Source organism: Sus scrofa, chromosome 6 (genome assembly GCF_000003025.6).
Source record: "Sus scrofa isolate TJ Tabasco breed Duroc chromosome 6, Sscrofa11.1, whole genome shotgun sequence".
NCBI lineage: Eukaryota > Metazoa > Chordata > Mammalia > Artiodactyla > Suidae > Sus > Sus scrofa.
This window is the reverse complement of record NC_010448.4, coordinates 18,893,662-18,914,753: the sequence shown is the minus strand read 5'-3', so window position 1 is coordinate 18,914,753 and position 21,092 is coordinate 18,893,662. Positions and strand designations below refer to the sequence as shown.

Below are 21,092 nucleotides of genomic sequence, written 5' to 3'. Positions count from 1 at the left end.
ATGTGCAGCTTTCCCTGCAGGCTTTCAGTGGAGCCGTCCTGCCTCCTCTATCCTTTATATGGCAGTTATTTGTCCTCCCCTCTCCCTTCCTGGAACTCCTGCAGCTCCTTGATCCATATTGTTCCCTCCCTTATGACGCCTCCAGTGGATCCCACTTTTGACTAGAACCCGCTTTTCTATGATGGATTCGAAGGCACTATATGATCTGCCTCCCCATCTGGATCCCTTCTCCCACCCCACCGCCCTCACTCACCTTCAGCCACCAGCCACCTTCTCAGATACTGGCTATGCCAGCCTTGCTCCCACCTCATGGCCAGCCAGAATCTTCTGAGGTGGTTTCTGCTGGCTGCAGTCCCCCCCCCCATCTCCCCAGACGCCCAGACTCATTAAAGGCAACTTTGTCTTCTACCAAAAAATTTGTTTTTAATTAAAAATTTTAAAACAATAAAAAGCTGCTATGGCCTGAGCTAACATGTGGGAGCTTTTTGCTTTTAGCTATTTAATTGCTACTCAATACCAGACACCTAAGCCAGTAATTTTCTAAGTATTAACAGTGTATCCTTCCACTGCACTTAGTAACTGCTGTGGAAGCACTGATGTTTCTACCATGTCCCCCACGTGTCTTAAACCTTGGCTCCTGCCTGAAGGTCCCCTCCTCTATGTCCTGGTGGGGCTTGGGACCATCTGAACCCTTGTCAGCTGTTCTCAGGAGCACCTTCCCAGAACTATTTTGGGCCTGTGGAATCTGGAGTTGAACCAACGCAATTGGACACCACAGGGAGCAAGGCCCCACTCCCACACACACACAGACAGGAGCCAGCTGGGCACTGCCAGCTGCCTGGGGCTCCAGGGCCCTCTTTCAAATGCTGATGTCCCTGCTCTGGAAAACAACAGGCTTTTTCCACCCAGAATTTTCAGAGGCAGCCTTCATCTCAACTCTGGACCCCTGTCGTCAGTGGCCAAGCTCGAATCCATGGAACTCGAATCCATGGCAGGAGGGGAGTCTCATCTCTGCGCTCCTGCTTCGGCTGTGAAGCTCCTCACACTCTTCCATCGCCCACTTCCCCACCTCCAGTCTCAAGTCACCTCTTCCTTCAAGCAAATACGGCCTTCGTAACTTGTCAATAACCACCGCCTTCTGATCATTGCTCTGTTCTGGAGGTTCAGCGTTATTTCAAACTCCTTTTACTCCTTACATAATTATCAGCTGGCTTTTCAAAGCACAGCCACACAGGCAGTTTGCTGGTGGCTGGCAGGTTAAGGTTCTGGCGTCGTCACGGCTACGGCACGGGCTCAGCTTAAAAAACACACACGTACGCACAACCATACATAAAACAGCTTTGTATTTACCCAGCATCTGGGTATGAAGTGTTTAGGGAATTTTTATTTGATGTCAATGATGTTTCCAGTCACATTTCATTTAAATGATCACGACCATGACACAAGAAGCTGATTTACTTGGCCGAAAACTATGTTCCCAGGCCTTCAGCGGCCTACCTATGACACCATTCACATGAAAATACACATAACAGAACTTTGCTTTTAGGATTAGCCTCAAAAATAATACTTCAAGGAAGGATTAAAGTCCAAAAGTAAGCTCAGCTTACAAAAGCATGACATTTGAGCAGGTCAAAGGTACTTAATGCCCCTGATTTAACTCTAATGGGTCACTACATAAGCCAGCAGTGTTTAAATCAGGAAATAGGGGGCAAACACAAGTATTATCTTAGTCACTTTAAACTTTTGTGGCCTTACCTTCTTCATCAGTACAAACAGTCCTTTTATATAAGAAGCAAAATATCCAGTTTACTCAAAAGTCAGCAACTCAACTGTTGATCATCCAGTGACAATGGACACAGAGCAAACTGCTGAGACGACAGGAGTCTCTGCCAGGGTCATTCATAGTAAAACTTTATTGAACAGAAAACCCAGCAAAGGTTTCCACCTCTGCACAGCTCCCCTTGGTTTAAAGTCAAGCACTGCATTTTAAAAAGCAATTATACATAAGTCTTTCCTAGAAAAGTCCTGCTAAAACACGTCTAGCAATTCATTGATTATATAAAGTAGTACACTTAGTGTAATTTAAACATTCCAACAGGAATCAAATCGTACCAGCAGAACCATTTCTGCCTCTATGTCATCTATGTACAAACACACATGCAGACACACACATCTGGAAAGGTTCCTCAGGCATGAACAGGTGACACTAATGCTTTCTACTTATGTCTATTAAACTACAACAGATAGATATTAAAGCTCTTCACAATAAAGACATGAAAAGCCCTAGGCATTTTTTGTTCATCAATCTGTATCACGGCTTCATGTCCTCCTGCTTTTGCTCAATCACAAAAGCAGATCATCCTCTTTGATCTTTTTTTTTTTTTTTTTTTTAAACTAATTCTGTGCCATTACCACATCCAGGTAAGGAAATTGAGCTGTAGTCAACTGATCCAGTCCACGCCTGTCAAAGCCTCTGGCAGCCAGAGAGCAAACACCATCAGTTTGCTATGGCTGGGGGGCCTTCTGGAAGAAGGGAGGCAAAGAACGTCTTGAAGACAAGCCAGGCCGTGCTCATGAACGAGGGGCTGGTCTGCTCTTCATCCAGTACGTCCCTGTCTGGAGGCAGGTGGTTGGGGTCTTCGATTTCAGGATCGGGGCCTTCCTATAAGTAATGAAACACGACGAGAAGATGATTAGGGCCATGAAGGGCACGAAGTAATGAGAGGAAAGGGAAGTGACTCCCTGGCCCCTTGTCCCAAATGCCAAGCCAGCCAGGCAGGAGCCCAGGGAATGATGTCCTGGCTGGAGGGACTCCTCCTCAGGCCTCCACACCACAACGGTGCTGGGATGTTCTCAGGCTTCTCAATATTCCTGGCAGCAAGTATCAGAACAAATGAAGTAACTAGAGCTTCCACTGTTATTAAACTGGTAATTCAATTAGCCATGTCACTAAATGTGGATATTTCTCTGATTCTGGCAGTGTACCAAGTTAAAAAAAACAAAAACAAAAAAAGCAAACCTAAAAATAAAACAGAGGATTCTAAAAACAGAATCTAGGGTGATGCTTTATATTAAAATGAATATCCTTGAGGCTGATGCATTAAACTGCCTTATAAAAATTCTATTTCTGTGTGTTTTCTTCCAGGAAATCTGTTCTGTAAGTGAGGGATGCTTATGTTCCAAATGCTTCATCAGAGTAACTATCCACTGGAGGTTTCCATGGTATGTAACACATTGTTACTGAGCATGAAACACTCAAAACAGAGAGTTTTAAAAAACCGTTATTTATATATGCCAAAATGCAAATGACCACATGACAAAAAGGGATCTAAAGAGGAAGGTTTCGAGAGCCTGGCATCTCCTGCCAAGCTCACTGGAGGCTTCTCACCTGGAAGTTATTGTTGGGGTCCTGGTTCACAGCTTCCTGAGGAGGACCGTCGTTGGGCAAGTTCTGAACTGGCCTCTGTCGAAACGGAAACCACCCAACGTGATGCCTTCAAAGGAAGCACATAAAGGCCATCTTAGCGTAGGCCAGAAGGAAATTCACTCAAGAATTTAAGGGTCCTCTCAATTAGAGGAGGTCGCCCGGCTCCCCTCTAATCAGAGCAGCCTCTGATCAGAAGCTCCCAGCCAGGCCCGTCTGCAGAGACATTTCACCACACCAGCTCCTAGACTTTCTCACGGGCCTGTTAGGTTCTCAACAGTCACCATGGAAACTATGTTTTATTCATCACCATGTGCCCAGTAACATAAACAGCATCTGGCACACAGTATATGCTCAATATGTACTTGTTCATCTGAACTAAACCTCACACGTGAAAACCCGAGCAAAGAGGGGAAATACACACACACAGAGCTGGGATTATAATATACATAATAACATACAAAGACCTAAATTTGGTCACCTAATTACATGATTCTAGAGACTGCAGAATGTAAACAAATAACTAAAAGTTTTATCTGGAAAATCCAATTAAATCTAAGGCTTGAAGCACATATGATAAAATATTAACAATGATTAATACTGGATATAAATATTTAATGTATTATTTTAAATAGTCTCTTAAAATTTTTAAAAACCAAAATAAAAATCCATTTTTCTTATAGGGGAAAGACTTGTCAGTTTTCCTGAAAGACAGCTATAGTTTGATAAAAGATAAATACGTTCTCATTCAACACAAATAAATACAATTTTCCTGTCCATGCCTCAGTATGGTTGTTTTACTGTGGTTAATGAGCCTGGCAGGTCCCCTAGCTCGAGGCAAAGAAGAAAATGTTGTACCTGTACTAACAAAAAATTAACGGTACTTTCCGCAATGCACAACCAAGTCATCAATTCTTCCCATCAAAAGTGCTAGAATGACAGGCCATTTCAATACATCTTCTTAAATAATGACTGAGACTACTCAAAAGAGAGGAAAATCTATATTTGGTTTGAGTCACCATGTAGTGTAATTTGTAGTAATTTTCTTTGTAGTACAGGGAAAAAAAGAAAGCAAAATAATGTGCTTACAGGTACATAACAATGGTGGCCCCCATGACCATGAGGAATCTGCTCAGGGAAGAGTAGAAGTAGAGGATACAGAGAAAAACAGAAAATGTAGCTGCTGAATAGGTCCAATCCAACCAATCTCGATTTATCTCATCATCTTCTTCCACAATAGGGCCACCTTGTGCATTCATCCGCAAATTCTGATTGGCCCCAGGATTAACCACCACTTGAGGAGCAGCATTCTGATTGGCTGGCTGGTTTTCAGCTGGAAACTGGTTGTGGATAGGGGCTGGAGCGGGTGCAGAGACCACAGGTATCTCTTGTGCACTTGGAGAGGGGACGAAAGCCCCTGACGCAGCAGTGGCTGCTAAACTAGAATAAAAATGACAGAGGCAGATACTGTTCAGAGCAAAGCACTGTGAAGACGGGTTCTCATAACCTCATTTATGGAGGGATCTTTCACTATTAAAAATTATAAGTAGGTACATTAAAAAACTTGATTTTTCTTTGACTTTGGGAAGAACTTCTTCACTAATAATCTTATCTATAAGTGCCTTTTTTGCTCTTTAAAGAAGCAAAATTTCCTCTGGGATTAAACATCAAGGCCACCATATAACACGGTGCAGTAACAAATTAAAATTTTCACAAAAACATTAATTGAAAACATTTTCATAAAACATTAATTGAAAACAACATAGTCTAAATAAAGTCATCAAACTATGTATCAGACACAAACACTCCTGCCTAAATACACAAATTAGTAGTTATCATTTACACTCTATTCCACCCATAGTAGCAGATAGACCAGAACCCTGCAGATACTGATGAAAATAGACTCATCCCTCCATTCCTAGCTTTATAAGTTACATGGATGGGAGCTTCCGACTTCCCGGGAGCCCTGGCCACACTCAGCATGTTGGGGAGAGACTCACTACTGCATGTAGTACTGCCGTGCATACATCTGCTGGAACCAGGAGAGCTGCAGCCATCCGTACGTTGTGTAGCCTGAGAAACCAGGCCCCAGGCCTTGGAATGCCAGCTGGGCAGCGTCTGACCTGTGAAAGATTAAAAAAAAAAAAAACCGCTTCTTCTGAGTTTAGTATGGATAAATGAAAACTAAGTTTATTTATTTATTTATTTATTTAGAAAACTAAGTTTAAATTACAATAGGGAGTTCAAAACAAAGAGACAGAAGATGGAACTTTCCGACAGTTACCTGCAGATTACTGTGTGACGCACTTGTGTGACACAGGTACAGAAGCACTGGCAGAAGCTGTTCCTACCATGGTCTGGATCCTTGCCCAGCACTGGGTTCTCATCAGATCATCACCATGACATATAACAAACTAGACCTTTTCAGGCTAAGTGGATTCCCACCCTTATTTATTTTTTGTCTCTGCTTTTACTAGGGCCGCTCCTGCGGCATAGGAAGGTTCCCAAGCTAGGGGTTGAATTGGAGCTGTAGCCGCTGGCCCACACCAGAGTCACAGCAACTCGGGATCCGAGCCGCATCTGCAACCTACATCACAGCTCATGGCAACACCAGATCCTTAACCCCCTGAGCAAGGCCAGGGATTGAACCTGCAACCTCATGGTTCCTAGTCGGATTCGTTAACCACTGAGCCATGGCGGGAACTTTATCCCACCCTTATTTTGGACTTGCTAAGTCTCACTGAAGGTCTAAAACCGCACCAGTCATCCTTTAGGGAGCAGCTCTAACAAGTCACATCTCTCCCAAAGCCTTTTCTGGAAATCTCCCCTCCTCCCAATTTCTCGTTTCTCTCTCACCCCCAGATCTGAACACTACAGCGGCAGAGTTCTGTGTGGCATCAACCATGCATGCTTACTGACCACTTGTGCCTTATACAGGCTGCCAGGCTGTTATCTCCCTGGATCCCCAACGACCTTATGGGGAGGGAGCAGTCCCTGTCATCTTACAGAGGGGCACCTGAATGCGGCCTAGGGAAGACAAAGGTTCCGCACAAGGTCTCTGACCTACCAAGCAGTAGGGCTAGATTTGAGACCTGTTTGTTTGATGCCAAACTCATGCTTCTATCATTCAGCACAGCCCAGGACACGTTGTGTGTAGCAGTCACCTCTGGCTTTGTGAGCCCTACAGAGTGGACTCCTCTGGCATCACCTCACGAAATTCAAACTGACAGCTGCAGAAAGATCAAGAGGTGGCTGTGTGGGTATCGATGCCAGTCAACTCATACCCTTAAAAAAAATCACATATGCTGGGAGTTCCCTGGTGGCCTAGCACTTAAGGACTCGGCATTGTCACTGCTGCGTCTTGCGTTTGATCCCTGGCTTGGGAACTTCTGCGTACCACAGGCACAGCCAAAAAAAAAAAAAAAAAAAAGAAAGAAAGAAATATGTATGTGTATATATATTTATATGTATATACACACACACATATGCACTCTGGCTGTTCAATAAATATTTGTCAGATGAAATCAAGTTTTATTATGGTGAAATTCACATAGTCATCTGTGGGCATCAATTTTCAAATCCTATTGCCAGAAAAAGGGGAGGAATTTTACAAGTTTCTATTCAATAATGAATTCAATTATCCAACTTAAATGCTGACAGTATTTTAACCAAATTCCATACACAGAGTACTTCTAAAATGGTATTCTAATACAAGTAGGTCTTAGTATGATGCTGTTTTTGATCATTTTAAAAAGATCCAGTGCATGAAAATGAGTGACCAAGTGCTTTTGCTGGGTTTGATGATGGCACTGCAGATGTACAACTACACGTTTTTAGAGTTAGGTCCTGAAGTATATAGGAGTGAACCAATATAATGGCTGGGAATTAGTTTTAAACACTACAGGGAAAAAGGGGAAGCAGATGAAAACAGTATAGCAAAACATCGATCATTATATGGAGATTCATCACACAGTTCCTTTTACTTTTGGGTGTACTTGTTATCTCCATGAAGGAAAAACACAACTCTGCATTCCTCAAACACCTGAGCTATTAAATCAAGTCTTTTTTTTTTTTGTCTTTTGTCTTTTTTTTGTTGTTGTTGTTGTTGTTGCTATTTCTTGGGCCGCTCCCACGGCATATGGAGGTTCCCAGGCTAGGGGTTGAATCGGAGCTGTAGCCACCGGCCTACGCCAGAGCCACAGCAACGCGGGATCCGAGCCGCGTCTGCAACCTACACCACAGCTCATGGCAACGCCGGATCGTTAACCCACTGAGCAAGGGCAGGGACCAAACCCACAACCTCATGGTTCCTAGTCGGATTCGTTAACCACTGCGCCACGACGGGAACTCCTAAATCAAGTCTTAAGAGCTACTAGGAAAGGGAGGGCAGCACACCTGGGGAGTAATGGAGTTTCAACTTGTAGTTAATCAATTATTTTTTTCCCATAGGATCTTTCCTAATAGTTATTTCAAGAGCTACGAAATCCAATCACCACAGCATTTGGTCACTTCTGGCTTTTGGGCTAAGGAAAAGCTCTAACTGCTCTAAAGAGAGGACCTTTTCTCCTAGCACCGCCAATGCAGGCCTTGGTAGACCACTTCTCTAACAACCCTACACCTCTTGTCACCCACTGTTACTGGAGACGAAGTGCAAAGCCACTGGGCAGAGCAGCTGTACAGAGCTGATGACAGCTATTTCTCCGCAGCAGTGCTAATTCCCTACGCGAGGTCAGCAGTGTGAAGCAGCCCATGCAGGAGCAGAAATGCTCGTATTTTCATATGTGCATCTCTGCTTTTTATTTTTGGGTACGGCATGCAGTGGCTTGATGTGGGATCTCAGCTCCCAGACCAAGGATTGAACCTGGGCCACAGTGGTGAAAGCACCGAGTCCTAACCACTAGACCACCAGGGAACTCCCTTCTCCACGGTTTAGATGTTCCTAAGAGGCTATGCATTAAGAATAATTAAATATAGAAGAGTTTTTAAAAATGAAGCCCTGGAGTTCCCGTCGTGGCGCAGTGGTTAACGAATCCGACTAGGAACCATGAGGTTGCGGGTTCGGTCCCTGCCCTTGCTCAGTGGGTTATCGATCCGGCGTTGCCGTGAGCTGTGGTGTAGGTTGCAGACGTGGCTCGGATCCCGCGTTGCTGTGGCTCTGGCGTAGGCCGGTGGCTACAGCTCCGATTGGACCCCTAGCCTGGGAACCTCCATATGCCGTGGGAGCGGCCCAAGAAATAGCAACAACAACAACAACAACAAAAAAAAGACAAAAAGACAAAAAAAAAAAAAAAATGAAGCCCTTACAAAGCAAAATTCCGTACACTTTAAAATTCCGTAACTGTAAGGCATAAACACACCTTGTTCTTCAGTTGATAAAAATGAGGCGCATTCACTGATGTTATACAGAGCTGGCTCTTCGCTCTAACACTCACCTGGAGATGTTCTCCCATCCAGAGGGAGAAGGGTTCCGAACAACCTCCCTTTGCCTTAAACCATCACTTGAGGAATCCCCAGGAGACGGTCCCTGATTAAGACCGGCGGGCTGTTCTCTGGATTCAGCAACCTAAATAAATGTAACATGAACAGGAGAACAAAAGGCCTGACGCAACTGCCTGAAATCAAGCTACAAGGATTCTGCTGCTGTGAATGGCTTATATTCCCCACCTCAACCTCTAAACTTGACGAAATCAAATAGACACAATGTTACATAAAGAATACTCTGAAATTTGCTCAAGGCAGTAACAATACTAAAAAAAAAATAATAATAAAAAAAAATTTTTAAATCCATTATTTTTTCCCTAGAGTAGCTATACTGTAGTTTCACTAAAATCTTCCAATGAAGTTCCTTGGTGAGAAAGTTTCCCATTAATGCTCAAAATATCTCATGGCATTAAATTTATTATCAAAAGATTAAATTTGACCAATAAGATTTATAAATACAACCTGGCCAGCAACTTAAAGAATTTCTTATGCTATGTTTCAGATGTTCAGGATGTATAGTTGTGATGCAAATTTAGAGTGTATCACCACCTCAGAATATCAGTACTATGTATTTGAACCAATACTGTGTGAAAAAGGAAGGATTTTGACCATGTACTATAAGTACGCCTTTAGAGGTCACCTGATAAAGACTGTAGCCTCTTCCTATCCAATCGGTCACAATGACAATTTCTAAATGAAGTATGTTCACTTCTTTACTCTTTATAAAAATTAACGGTTCCTTGGAAGCTATTTATTATGTGCAATATTCATGAGCGCTTTGCTAGTTCAGTGATCTGGATACGCAGCTACTGTTCAGTCAAACACCATCCCAGAAGAGGCTGCAATGCCGAACTCCCCTCTTCCATTACAACCCCAACGAAGAGTCTGCTACTATTCCCAGGCAGAGGAGAAACTGTCACTTCTACTGGTAACAGTTTCCTATTCCTGATTCTCGCTGGGGAAGAGACAAAATATTTCATGACAAAAGCTTACTTAAGAGTTTTATCCAACTTTCTTTACTTCTACCTTGAGAGTCTGAATGACACAGATTACTATAATCATAAAAAAGCAGACACACCTTTGTGCTAGCTTCTGGTATTTTTGAAGGACTCTTCACACTGCACACCAGATGCAAAACATGTCGTTTTTCCTGCTGAAAGTAATGAGGAGGTACTTTAGGGTCGGAAATCCGCCTAGGGAGTACTTACAAACATTCAGCAGTTAACATATTAAGTGATACCTTGGGAAGCAAGTCCCTGAGACACTGGTGATCCAACAACAGCTTCCCGGAATAAATTAACCTCTGGTCCTCTGGACGCTTATCATGGAAAGAAAGAGAGGCACTGGTCAGTATGTAGCCCCCGAAAGTTCCAAAGCACAGAAGAAACAGTTTTATATAAATATTTTAATATTATATTTTTATTATATTTTTATATTTTAATATTTTTATTTAAATGTTTGGATTTTTTTCCCCCCAGCATTAGAGGAAGACATTTTTTCAAAGGCCCCATATACAAACCTTTTATTTCAAAAATATTTTATTTTTATGGCCACACCTGTGGCATATGGAAGTTTCCAGGCTAGGGGTCAAATCAGAGCTGCAGCTGCCAGCCTACACCACAGCCACACCTGACCCAAGCTGCATCTGCATCCTACAGCAGCTTGAGGAAACCCTGGATCCTTAACCCACTCAGGGAGGCCAGGGATCAAACCCTCATCCTCACAGAGACAGTGTCAGGTCCTTAACCTGAAGAGCCACACGGGAACTCCAAAATAATAGCATCTATTTATCTGCATGAACTTTAAACCGATCTCCAACATGCAAACAAATTTAGGATGGTAACCTACTTGACTCCTTAACTCCCAGGGAAACTGCTTTCTGCCACTAAAGTCACAAATGTGGGGGGTCCTACAGCTATGAACTTCAAAACTTTGTTTGGTCTCAGAGTAAACTTAAAGTTCCAAGGTCAGCCCTCTCTAAAACCACCTAGCATTGTCCCAAGATAACATGAAGCAATTCTAAACATAAGTCTTCAAAGAAACTTTTCCCAACGTACAAACGCAGCTATAGATGAGATGGTGTGTGGTAACGTGCCACATGACAACCCTGTGAGGTTTCGTGTGCCTATTCTAAGGGGGAAAGTCTAAAATTCACTTGTCCAAAGCCGTCTGCTGCTACAGAGTCAAGATTCTAAACCCTCTTCTCTATTCCAGTGATTTTAAACCACAGTGGGGCCACACGTTTGTACACAAATCTCATTTTTAAAATCCATTTTTAATTCTCTTACCAAAATAGACTTAAAAATAATGACTTCAAAATGATGTACACCGAAGTCAGTACCCTGGAGCTTATTACCAACTTGTCAACCCACTCCTGCCAGAAAAACCAATTATGCAAAATGTGGAATAAAGGTGCTCCTGCCAAGCAGCCTGAGACTATAAAGCTGTTTAAAACAAAATAACAGCATTTATTTATCTGCATGAATCAGGATTTTATGACAAACTACAGAAATATTCCGGATATTGTGTTCACCAGTGTTCTCACCAATTGAACTTTATAAGCAAATGCTATGCACATGGACTTGTAAAGTGTTACTGTATAGGTGGGGTCCTGCATTGTATTAGAGTTTCACACTAGAAAAGGCTTGGTAACCACAGGTGCCTGTGACTTGAGGCCTATTAAAAACGCAAAGTAAAAAACTCTGCGTCTTTACTGGGAAGGCTGATTTGAAAAAAAAAAAAAAAAACAACTACGTAAACAACTGTGATAAAGGCTTCTCACGTAAGAAAGCAAATGAGTATGCTCCAGCCATAATTTTTGAACCCAAATTTACATATCTGAGAGACCCTTTTATTTACAACTGTGGGTCTTCAAACTTCCTAAGAGCCATGTTCCTCACCCCAGGAAGTCCTGAAGGAACGCTCTCCTCCAAAGCACTGCCTTTCACCAAATGACGCAACTAAACGCTACACCTGCTTCACCAATTTGTGTACCTAATAGCCATTCTCACAGCAGCACTGCCACCTGGTTTCTTGGAGGCAGCCACGGTGAAATTACAAACAGTGCCAAGGCGAATGCTAAAGGAATGGGAGCTTATTAAATAAATAAGCACATTTCAAAAGAACGACTCTGACAGCAAACTCACTTCCACATCCTCTACAATGAGAAACGAAAACAATTCGACCCATGAGCTGCGACACGTTGCAACTCTTCAAAGAAGGAACGATTTCACAATCGTCTCCAGCCCTGATGCCCTCTCCTGTTTGATGGAGAATTACATTTGTGGGTGGTGAAGCACACTGCTGAGGCTTACATAATATTAGAGTAGAAAGTAAATACAGGAAGGTCCAGCTCAGAGCCTCCATCACGTGGTGGGCAGGGGGGGAGGGCGGCGCTAAGGGTGATATTGACAGACATGTCAACCAAAACAAAGCGAGGAAATCTCTGTAATTGAGAGACCCCAGTCTTAAAATCCAGACTCAGGAGATTCCTTCCACCTATTTCCTTTCCGAATCACTCTTTACCAGAAAGTGCACCACTCTCCCCCTACGACTAAGCAAAGGCTGTGGAGTCCAGCTCACAGGGAGGGGCCCAGGGCGGAAGATGGACTGGGAGGGAAAGAGCCACGTCTTGCTCCTGGGTGTGGGACCTTAAGTACACACTGCCCGGTGCCCACCATGTTTCTCTGGCCACTGGCTGGCGTTGGCAATTGCCCTCTCCTCTCCGCAACGAGGGGCTATATTCAGAGAACTCATTTCGCAGCCTTTATGTTTTCTCATTCGTCTTCATTGGGCGCAATCCTAACGAGGAACACACCTCGTCACCCTGACGTTTTGGGGAAACTGAGGCTTGGAGGGTGAAATGACTCGCTCAAGGTCAAAGGGCTGTATCAGTGGTCGGGGGACGGCTGGACGCCAGATCTAGGGTGCAGCGAAGGGGTATGGACAGGTATGGCAGGAGTGTGAGGTCTTGGGGACCTAGGAGGCGAGGCGACAGGGGAAGGCAGCCAGTCAGGAAGGCGGAGCGATGGCGGCCTGGAACGAGGAAGTGACAGCCACTGGGCTAGGACGGGGGCCAGGAAGAGGGAGACCACAGGTCGGGGAGAGCAGACCTGGGGAGCACCGGCCGTCGGGGGAAGGCCGGCGAAAGGAAGTAAAGGCAAAGGGGAGGGGGACACGGCACCCTTAGGGGCCGCGAGGTGGACAGCCCGGGCGCTGGCAGCGGGAGTCGGGGGCCCCCCTCTCACCGGGCGCTCGGGGTAGACGCGGCTCAGATGGGCCTTGAGGCGGCCCACGCTCCAGCTGCGGTCGCCGCTCAGCTCCAAGTCGCGATGGCGCTGGTTGGGGCTCTTCACCAGGAGCGTGACGGGCTCGGGTTCCGGCTCCATGTTGGCGGCGCTGTGGGCTCGGCGACGCTCCCGGATGCCAGGCAGACGATTTCGCAGCAGCCCACAACCGCCGCGACAACGGTTTGCGTCTTTGGGGCGCGCGCCCCCACCTCGGCTACCTTTTATAGGGACCCCGCGCCCGGGCTCCGCCGACAGAACGCTCTGTGGCTGCCCCCCATTGGCTGAGGCGGAGGCCCCTGCCCCAACGTGGCCCAATCGGCGCCCGGCTCCGTGGGCGGAAGGGCGGGCGAAGCACGTGGGCGAGGGCTGATGCAACCTGCCGCCGTGGCGTCACCCAGAGTCGTTGCTGCAGCCGCAGAATCTGCGTTCGCTGGCCATGCTGGGGTGCGAGCGGCCCGCATGGGCGCCTCGGCCCTGAGGATACGGTCTTGCTCCTTGGCTCGGGTTGGTCAAGGCGCTTTGGGGCGGGCCGGCCCTGCAGACCCCTGTCTGGCGGCCTCTGCAAATTGTTTCCTCACAAAGCAGCACCCCCGCCCTTTTGACCCCAGCCCCACTTACTCTTGCCTTCCCTGGGTGGCGGGCGAGGTCAGGTCCGCCCCCCCGGGGGCAGGCCTTCCCCAACCCCTGACTCCTGCCTCAAAGAACCGGGGTGATCCTATTTGTGAGCCCACCCGGAAGGGCACTCCTGGTGCGTTTTAGAAGGGCGAGGAAAATAAAGGGCGAGTCTTCCTGGGGTTGAGAATGCAGGCATCCGAACTGATGTTGGCCATTCATCTGTGGCCTCAGACTTGAACGTTACATCCCCAAGTGTGGGGACATCACCCTAACGGGGGGGCCAACAGGCCACAATCCAGCTTATGCTGAGAGATGCTAGAAAAGGGCCTCCCGTCATAGAATACTAACACATGCTTCCTTGAATTTGGGGCTGAGACAAGGCAGGCAGGGTTCTCAGTGTCCTAAAAATGTGACCACAAAGGCCTCCCTGATGCAGGCACTCTCCATCTGTAGGAAAAAAAGGTCTTGACATACAAAACTGACATTGTGCTGCCCCATTTGTTCTAATCCTGCTGGGACGTCTGTTTTGCCAGGTGTGTCAGGAGGAACTTGGTCTGGTTGGTGGGTCTATTAAGATAAACTGGGTGGTTAAAAACTATAGAACTGTATTGTCTCAAAGCTCTAGAGGCTAAGTCTGAGATCAAGGTGTCAGGCAGGGTTGGTTCCTTCTGATGGTTATGAGGCCAGGTAAGACAAGCGGAAGGCCTTAGAGGAGGCAGCCAGACAGGAAAAAACAGCTTCACTGGGAACTCAGATATATGCCATATATCATGGTTTTCTGTAGCCTGCAGCGACAAACATTAAGTCCTTAAAACAGCACATCCATTTTCACTCAATAGTAAGAAATTAAAGGGGTGTGATTTTCCCTAGGGAAAAGGCAATCCAATTTCTGTGATTCCCTCTTGAGTAATCAATGAGCTAGCTCCTTTTAAAGGACTTTTATTTTTCTGCCTATAGAACAAGGGATTGAGTCCAGGACACCCCCCCATTACCCCAATCCTCAGCTTCTCAAGTCCCTTCTATAAAATGGCATAGTATTTGCATATAACCAATGTACACCCTCCCATATACTTTAAATCATCTCTAGCTTATTTATAATACCTAATACAATGTAAAGAATTATAAATACCATGTAAATGCTATGTAAATAGTTGCCAGCGCGAGGCAATTTTAAGTTTTGCCTTTTGGAACTTTCTGGAATTTTTTTTTCTTTGGAACATTTTCCATCTTCAGTTGGTTGAATTGGTGGGTGTGGAACCCGCAGATGTGGAGGGCCAACTGTATTTATAAAAACATTAAATTCAGGAATTTATGAAAACATTAAATGCTAGGAATAGAAAGATAAACATGGAATGACCCTATTCTCAGTGACCTTACGAATATAATCAATGTGATAAGACAGGGAAAAAACAGAAAAAAAGACAATCCAAAATCTCATACATCTCTGAATGATTCATGATTACATTGAGGGGTTACAGAGGCAGGTGGAGAAGAGGGGAGACAGAGAAAACTGGATGGAAGAGGTGGAATTTGAGCTTAACTTTGAAAGATGAGTGGGATTTGAATAAAAATGATAAGGGCAGCAATTATTAACTAAATCTAATAGGGACTTGTGTACACAATTTGTATGAGCAAGTATAGTTCAGTGGTTCAGCTGATGGGTCCAGAGCCAGACTGCCTGTTTCAAACTCAGCTGTGCCATTTATGAGCTGTGTGACCTCAGGCAAGTTACTCACCCTCTCTGTACCTAAATGTCCTCATCTGTAAAATATCAAGAATAATAGTGTCTAGGAGTTTCTGTTGTGGCTCAGCGGGTTAAGAATCTGACAAAAATGGCCATGAGTACTGGGATCCAATCCCTGGCCTCGCTCAGTGGGTTAAGGATCTGGCGTTGCCATGAGCTGTGGTGTAGGTTGCAGACGGGGCTTGGATCTGGCGTTGCTGTGGCTGTGGCGTAGGCCAGCAGCTGTAGCTCCGATTAGACCCCTAGCCTGGGGACCTCCATATGCCTCTGGAGTGGCTGTAAAAAGACAAAAAAAAAAAAAAAAAAAATTTAGGCAAATGCAACAAGTCCAGCCCAGAGGTTCCAGAGCCTAGCTGAAGACAGAGTCCCCTGAGGAACTCTTTTTTCAAAGTGAAGGTTCTTACAACACTAAGTATTAACAGAGATATGGAGCAATCGGAACTGGCATACATGGCTGGTAGGAGTATAAAGTTGTACAGCCCCTGTGGAAATTGGCCTGGCAGTTTTCATAAAGACACACCTAACCTATGACCCAGTTATTACACTCATAGGGATTTACCCAAAAGAAATTAAAGACTTGCACAGGAATGCTTTTTTTTTTTTTTTTTTCCTTTGTAAGGCCGCACCTGCAGCATATGGAAGTTCCTGGGTTACTGCTGCAGGCCTACGGCACAGCTGCCACAGCCACGGCAGATCTGAGCCACATCTTGCAGCAATGCCAGATCCTTAACCCACTGAGCAAGGCCAGGGATTGAACCCCCAAACTCATGGACATTAGCAGGTTCTCAACTCACTGAGCCACAACGGGACCCCCCCAGCACAAAAATGTTGATGGCAGCTTTATTCACCACATGAATCGCCAGGAACAGTTGAGATGTCCATCACCAGGAGGCCAGATAAACACTGCGGTATATCCACACGAAGGAAAACTATTTGGCAATAAAAAGAAACCATCTACCATACACATGTAGCAACGTGAATGATTTCAAAACTGTGCTGAGTGAAAGAACCAGACAAAAGGAGTACATACGATATGATTTCATTCACATAAAACTCTAGAATAAGCAAAACGGCGATGGAGAAGAGATGCGAGTTGCTTGGGGACGGGCTGGCTGAGATTGACTTGGAAGGGTCATGGCAAAGCTGTGCTGAAGTCAGCTGGTGCTGGGTCACGGAAACCCAAGGGGACCCTCTCCTCCTGACTCCACTCTCAGTGGCATGTATCCTGATTGCTTGAAATGGGCCAGAGTGGGAATATTCACACTCAGTGATCAGAAAATGCAGAAAAGTTAAACTTTCACCAATGTACCAGTGGGCGTGAGGGACATTTCTGGGGTGGTGAAATATTCTGTCTTGGCAGGGTGTGGGTTAGACAGAGGTGATTTTCAGTGTGGATCTTAGCTGTGTCATTAAGAGATGTTCCTTTCACCGCCTGTACATTTTACCCCCAATTAAACAGGAAAACAGTAGGTTGGCTGGCTGGTCCCACATCAGGCGTCCCAAATGGGACCCGAGGCATCTAAAGTGGTACTGATTCAAGCGCCAGGTTTGGAAACCACTGGTCAAGTGTGGCAATAGTACAGAGTTTATTTTATTTTATTTCATTTCATTTATTTACTTATTTATTTATTTTGCTTTTTAGGGCCGCATCCATGGCATCTGGAAGTTTCTAGGCTAGTGGTCGAATCAGAGCTGCAGCTGCCAGTCTATACCACAGCCACAGCCACACGGGATCTGAGCCGCATCTGCAACCTACACCACAGCTCACGGCAATGCCGGATCCTTACTCTGCTGAGAGAGGCCAGGGATCGAACCCACATCCTCATGGATCCCAGTTGGGTTCATTATTGCTGAGCCATGAAAGGAACTCCCCAGAGTTTATCTTAAAGTGATAATAATGATGTCAGTGAGACCTATGACAGGAAAGAATTACTGGAATCAGCCCAGGGAAGATTGCACAATCTCACCCTAGAGAGTTGGCTTTCTTTTGTGGGCAGAAAGGTTTTGGGGCCGTAGAAAGATGTGATCAGATCAGTACGGAACCACATCCTTAGGAAGGCTGGGTTTGAGGGGGAGAGACTTGGGGCGGGGAGACCTGAGTGCTTCACTCAAGAGGAGGTGTAGATCAGCACTAGGCTAGAGCAAAAAAGGAAATGTGAAAAAAATGAGGGTGGGGGAATACATTGCAGAAATAAAGCAGGAAGGAAAGAGGCTTAAGAACAAAGATAGGCACATGAATAGAGATAATTCTAACACGGGGTGGGGCTGGGAGGCGGGCAGTGCTTACCACCTGCCGGACACAGTGCTTCATTTCCATGGCATGTAGAAGTTCCTGGGCCAGGAATTGAACCTGAGCCACATCAGTGACAACACTGAATCCTTAACCACTAGGCCACCAGGGAACTCCTAGAATGCTTTTATCATTGCTATCTTACAGCTGGGGAAACTGAGGCACAGGGCATTTAACCGAGGCACTTGTATATATATGGTCACAGAGCTAATAACTGAAATTTTCATTTTTTTTCTTTTTAAGGCCACACCTGGGGGATATGGAAGTTCCCGGGGTAGGGGGTTGAATCAGAGCTGCGACTGCTGGCCTATGCCACAGCCACAGCAATGCCGGATCCAAGCCACATCTGTGACCTATATCACAGCTCATGGCAACCCTGGATCCTTAATCCACTGAGTGCGAGGCCAGGGATCGAACTCACATCTTCACAGACATTATGTCGAGCTCTTAGTCTCCCAAGCCACAATGGGAACTCCTGAAATTTTAATTTTTGTATTAACTGGTACGGGTGTAACTTACATACAGTAAAATACACGGGTCTTAAGTATGCAGTTCAGAGTTTCTATAGTTGTAGTCACCTGTGTGAACCCCTGTCGTTCCAGATATGTTCCTATCATTCCAGAGAGTTCCCTGGCCCTCCTTCCTAGTCAGCCTGCTCATTTCCATCACTCCTGGTCCCAGGCATCACTGTCCTGCTTTTTGTCACTCCAGTTTGGTCATATCTGTTCTAGAAGTTCATAGAAATGAAATCACACAACACATACTTTTTTTTTTTTTTTTTTTGTCTTTTTTGCCTTTTCTAGGGCCGCTTCCCATGGAATATGGAGGTTCCCAGGCTAGGGGTTGAATCGGAGCCATAGCCGCTGGCCTATGCCACAGCCACAGCAACGCAGGATCGGAGCCACGTCTTCAACCTACACCACAGCTCACGGCAACGCCGGATCCTTCACCCACTGAACGAGGCCAGGGATTGAACCCAAAACCTCATGGTTTCTAGTCGGATTCGTTAACCACTGCACCCTGATGGGAACTCCCACAATACATATTCTTTTGTGCCTTTCAAAAATAGAAATTCAGGTGGATCGGGCAAAGAGAAATAGTGAGCTCAAGGGAATGCCTTTTTTTTTTTTTTTTTTTTTTTTTTTTTTTGCTTTTTAGGGCTGCACCTGCAGTATACGGAAGTTACCAGGCTAGGGGTCGAATCAGAGCTGCATCTGAGAACTACATCCCAGTTCACAGCAACACCAGATCTTTAACCCACTGAGTGAGGCCAGGTATCGAACCTGCATCCTCATGGATACTAGTCAAGTTTGTAAGCCAGTGAGCCACAACAGGAACTCCAAAATCCGTATTCTTCAATGAGATTTCTGGAAATGTGGGAGAAAAAGACTATGGAAATTTTAAAACTTGATGGTAGTAGCACCTCTTTGGTGCTAGGTCTCTGCTGTGACCTAATTCATCCTTCATCTCTGAGAAGGGGAGAGGGAAGGAGCCGAGACCTGTCTTATTTTACAGTCAGACCCGTGAAGGTCTAGAAGGAGCCTGTGCGGAACCTGAGCAGGCAAAAGATCACTGACGGTGCATGTATTTTATTTCAAACAATCTGGTGTCTCAGGCCCACTGGACTTCCGTACATTGTTCTTGGAACTCTTGTTTTTATTTGGTTTCTAGAGATTCTCCCGAAATAATTCAAGCTCCAGCCAGACATCTTGCCTTTTATGGTCATTTCTGAAAACCCTAATCGGGCCCCCCCACACAAACCATCTTCTTTAGGCCAGGAAATGGACATCCTGTTTTGTACTCGTGAAATCCATCCCATGGCAACTCTCATGCCCACGCTAAGCTGCAAGTAGCTTTCTTTCCTCACCAGAAGTAGCCCTCGCAGCAAATCCTCCCAAACAATGCGGCCAGGCATTGGGATGTGCTTTTGTTCAACAAAGAAAGGAGGTATCTCGAACTGGGAAGCTCAGTCTTTGAGTGTGACAACCATTTCCTGGTTACTTCCTGATGCCCGTCTTTCTAAAAAAGCCCATGTTACCGACATTTTTGTAATCAAAGAGAATGAAGACTTATTTGGTTTTGAGAACCCTGAAACTGAGCAGGGCCCTGGGCGGGGGGGGGGGGGGGGCTCCCAGAGAGTACAAGCCTTTCTGTGTCACCCATTTCTTTTTTTTTTTTTTTTAGAGAATAGGCTTCAGCCTCCATGATCAAAGTTCCAAAGGGCAGGTTCAAAGAGTTGCTCATCAGGGAAAGAGGGGGAATGCAGAGACCCAGGAGGAACAGTCAAGACACAACAGTGCAGCCCGGGGGCAGGGTCCTGGTTTCTGCTCAAGGATACACGGAATATCTTTGAGCTCTTCTGCAGAACTCAGCCCCCCCAAAGGGAAGATGTTACCCACTTTGGTGAAGCATTCTTCATTCCAGAAAGTACTAGGACCAACCACCAGAACCAGGGCCACTAAACACCAGCTTTGAAGAAGGAAAGTTTGTATCTACCCTGCTCCTTATCTGTGGCCCTGTTTTCCACTCCCCACACTATAAAACCACTTCCTAGTCTCTCCCAGAGAAGAGCATAGTCTGTAGGGCATGAGCCTGCTGTGGTCTCCTTTGCCTGGCAAAGCTATAAAGCTATTTTTTTCCTCCATTGCCCAAAACTATCTCCACATTTCCGTGTGGCACTGGTGAAGAGAAGCTGCGTTTCAGCAATAACCCCACTATCTCTTGAGTGGGAAACTCCGAGGGGTGTGGCCAGACAAGACTGCCAAGGGGAAGTTCCTGTTGTGGCGCAATGGATCGGAGGTGGTCTCTGCAGCGCCTCTGCACCGGAACACAGGTTTGATCCCCCGCCCGGTAGCACAGTGAGTTAAGAATCCAGCATTGCCACAGCTGTGGCATGGTCGCCACTGCGGCTTGGATCTGATCCCTGGCATGGGAACTCCATATGTAGATACACACACACACACACACACACACACATCTCCTTTATCCACTCATCTGTTGATGGACATTTAGGTTGCTTCCATGTTTTGGCTATTGTAAATAATGCTTCTATAACATGAATTAAAAAAAATCTTTTTAAACATACTTGGTTTTCTCTGTGCTGCTGAATGCTACTTTGCAGCCTTGCCTCCAATAGAGCGAGGAACCCAAATAAAACAACTGCCATCAGACAACAAAAATCCTTATGATTACTCCCAAAAGGATGGGGTAGATGAGTGGGGGATGTCTGCCTGATTCAATAATCTCTCA

The 21,092-nt window shown here is 45.5% G+C and overlaps 1 protein-coding gene across 2 annotated transcripts; it reads right to left on the bottom strand.

Annotated features, from left to right (window-relative positions):
• HERPUD1 (homocysteine inducible ER protein with ubiquitin like domain 1) lies at positions 1,327 to 13,583 on the bottom strand. Of its 2 annotated transcripts, none has more exons than XM_021093900.1 (8): positions 13,153 to 13,583; positions 10,146 to 10,223; positions 9,984 to 10,058; positions 8,857 to 8,987; positions 5,425 to 5,547; positions 4,514 to 4,864; positions 3,389 to 3,494; positions 1,327 to 2,662 (listed from the first exon to the last, which is right to left on the bottom strand). In XM_021093900.1, exons 1-8 carry the CDS (start codon positions 13,291 to 13,293, stop codon positions 2,498 to 2,500), a joined length of 1,170 nt encoding a protein of 389 aa, XP_020949559.1. In that variant the 5' UTR covers positions 13,294 to 13,583; the 3' UTR covers positions 1,327 to 2,497. The 2 variants fall into 2 exon arrangements, with proteins under 2 accessions (XP_020949559.1, XP_020949558.1); XM_021093899.1 differs by having other exon boundaries at positions 9,984 to 10,055; positions 13,153 to 13,410.

What these genes read in the sequence shown, in the direction of transcription:
- HERPUD1 (XM_021093900.1), bottom strand. Translation starts at nt 13,293, where the DNA reads ATGGAGCCGGAACCCGAGCCCGTCACGCTCCTGGTGAAGAGCCCCAAC. An exon ending in TCAGGGACTTGCTTCCCAAG is followed by an intron (nt 10,059 to 10,145) that starts GTATCACTTAAT and finishes CATTACTTTCAG; the next exon opens with CAGGAAAAACGACATGTTTT. An exon ending in TACCAGAAGCTAGCACAAAG is followed by an intron (nt 8,988 to 9,983) that starts GTGTGTCTGCTT and finishes ACATTTATTTAG; the next exon opens with GTTGCTGAATCCAGAGAACA.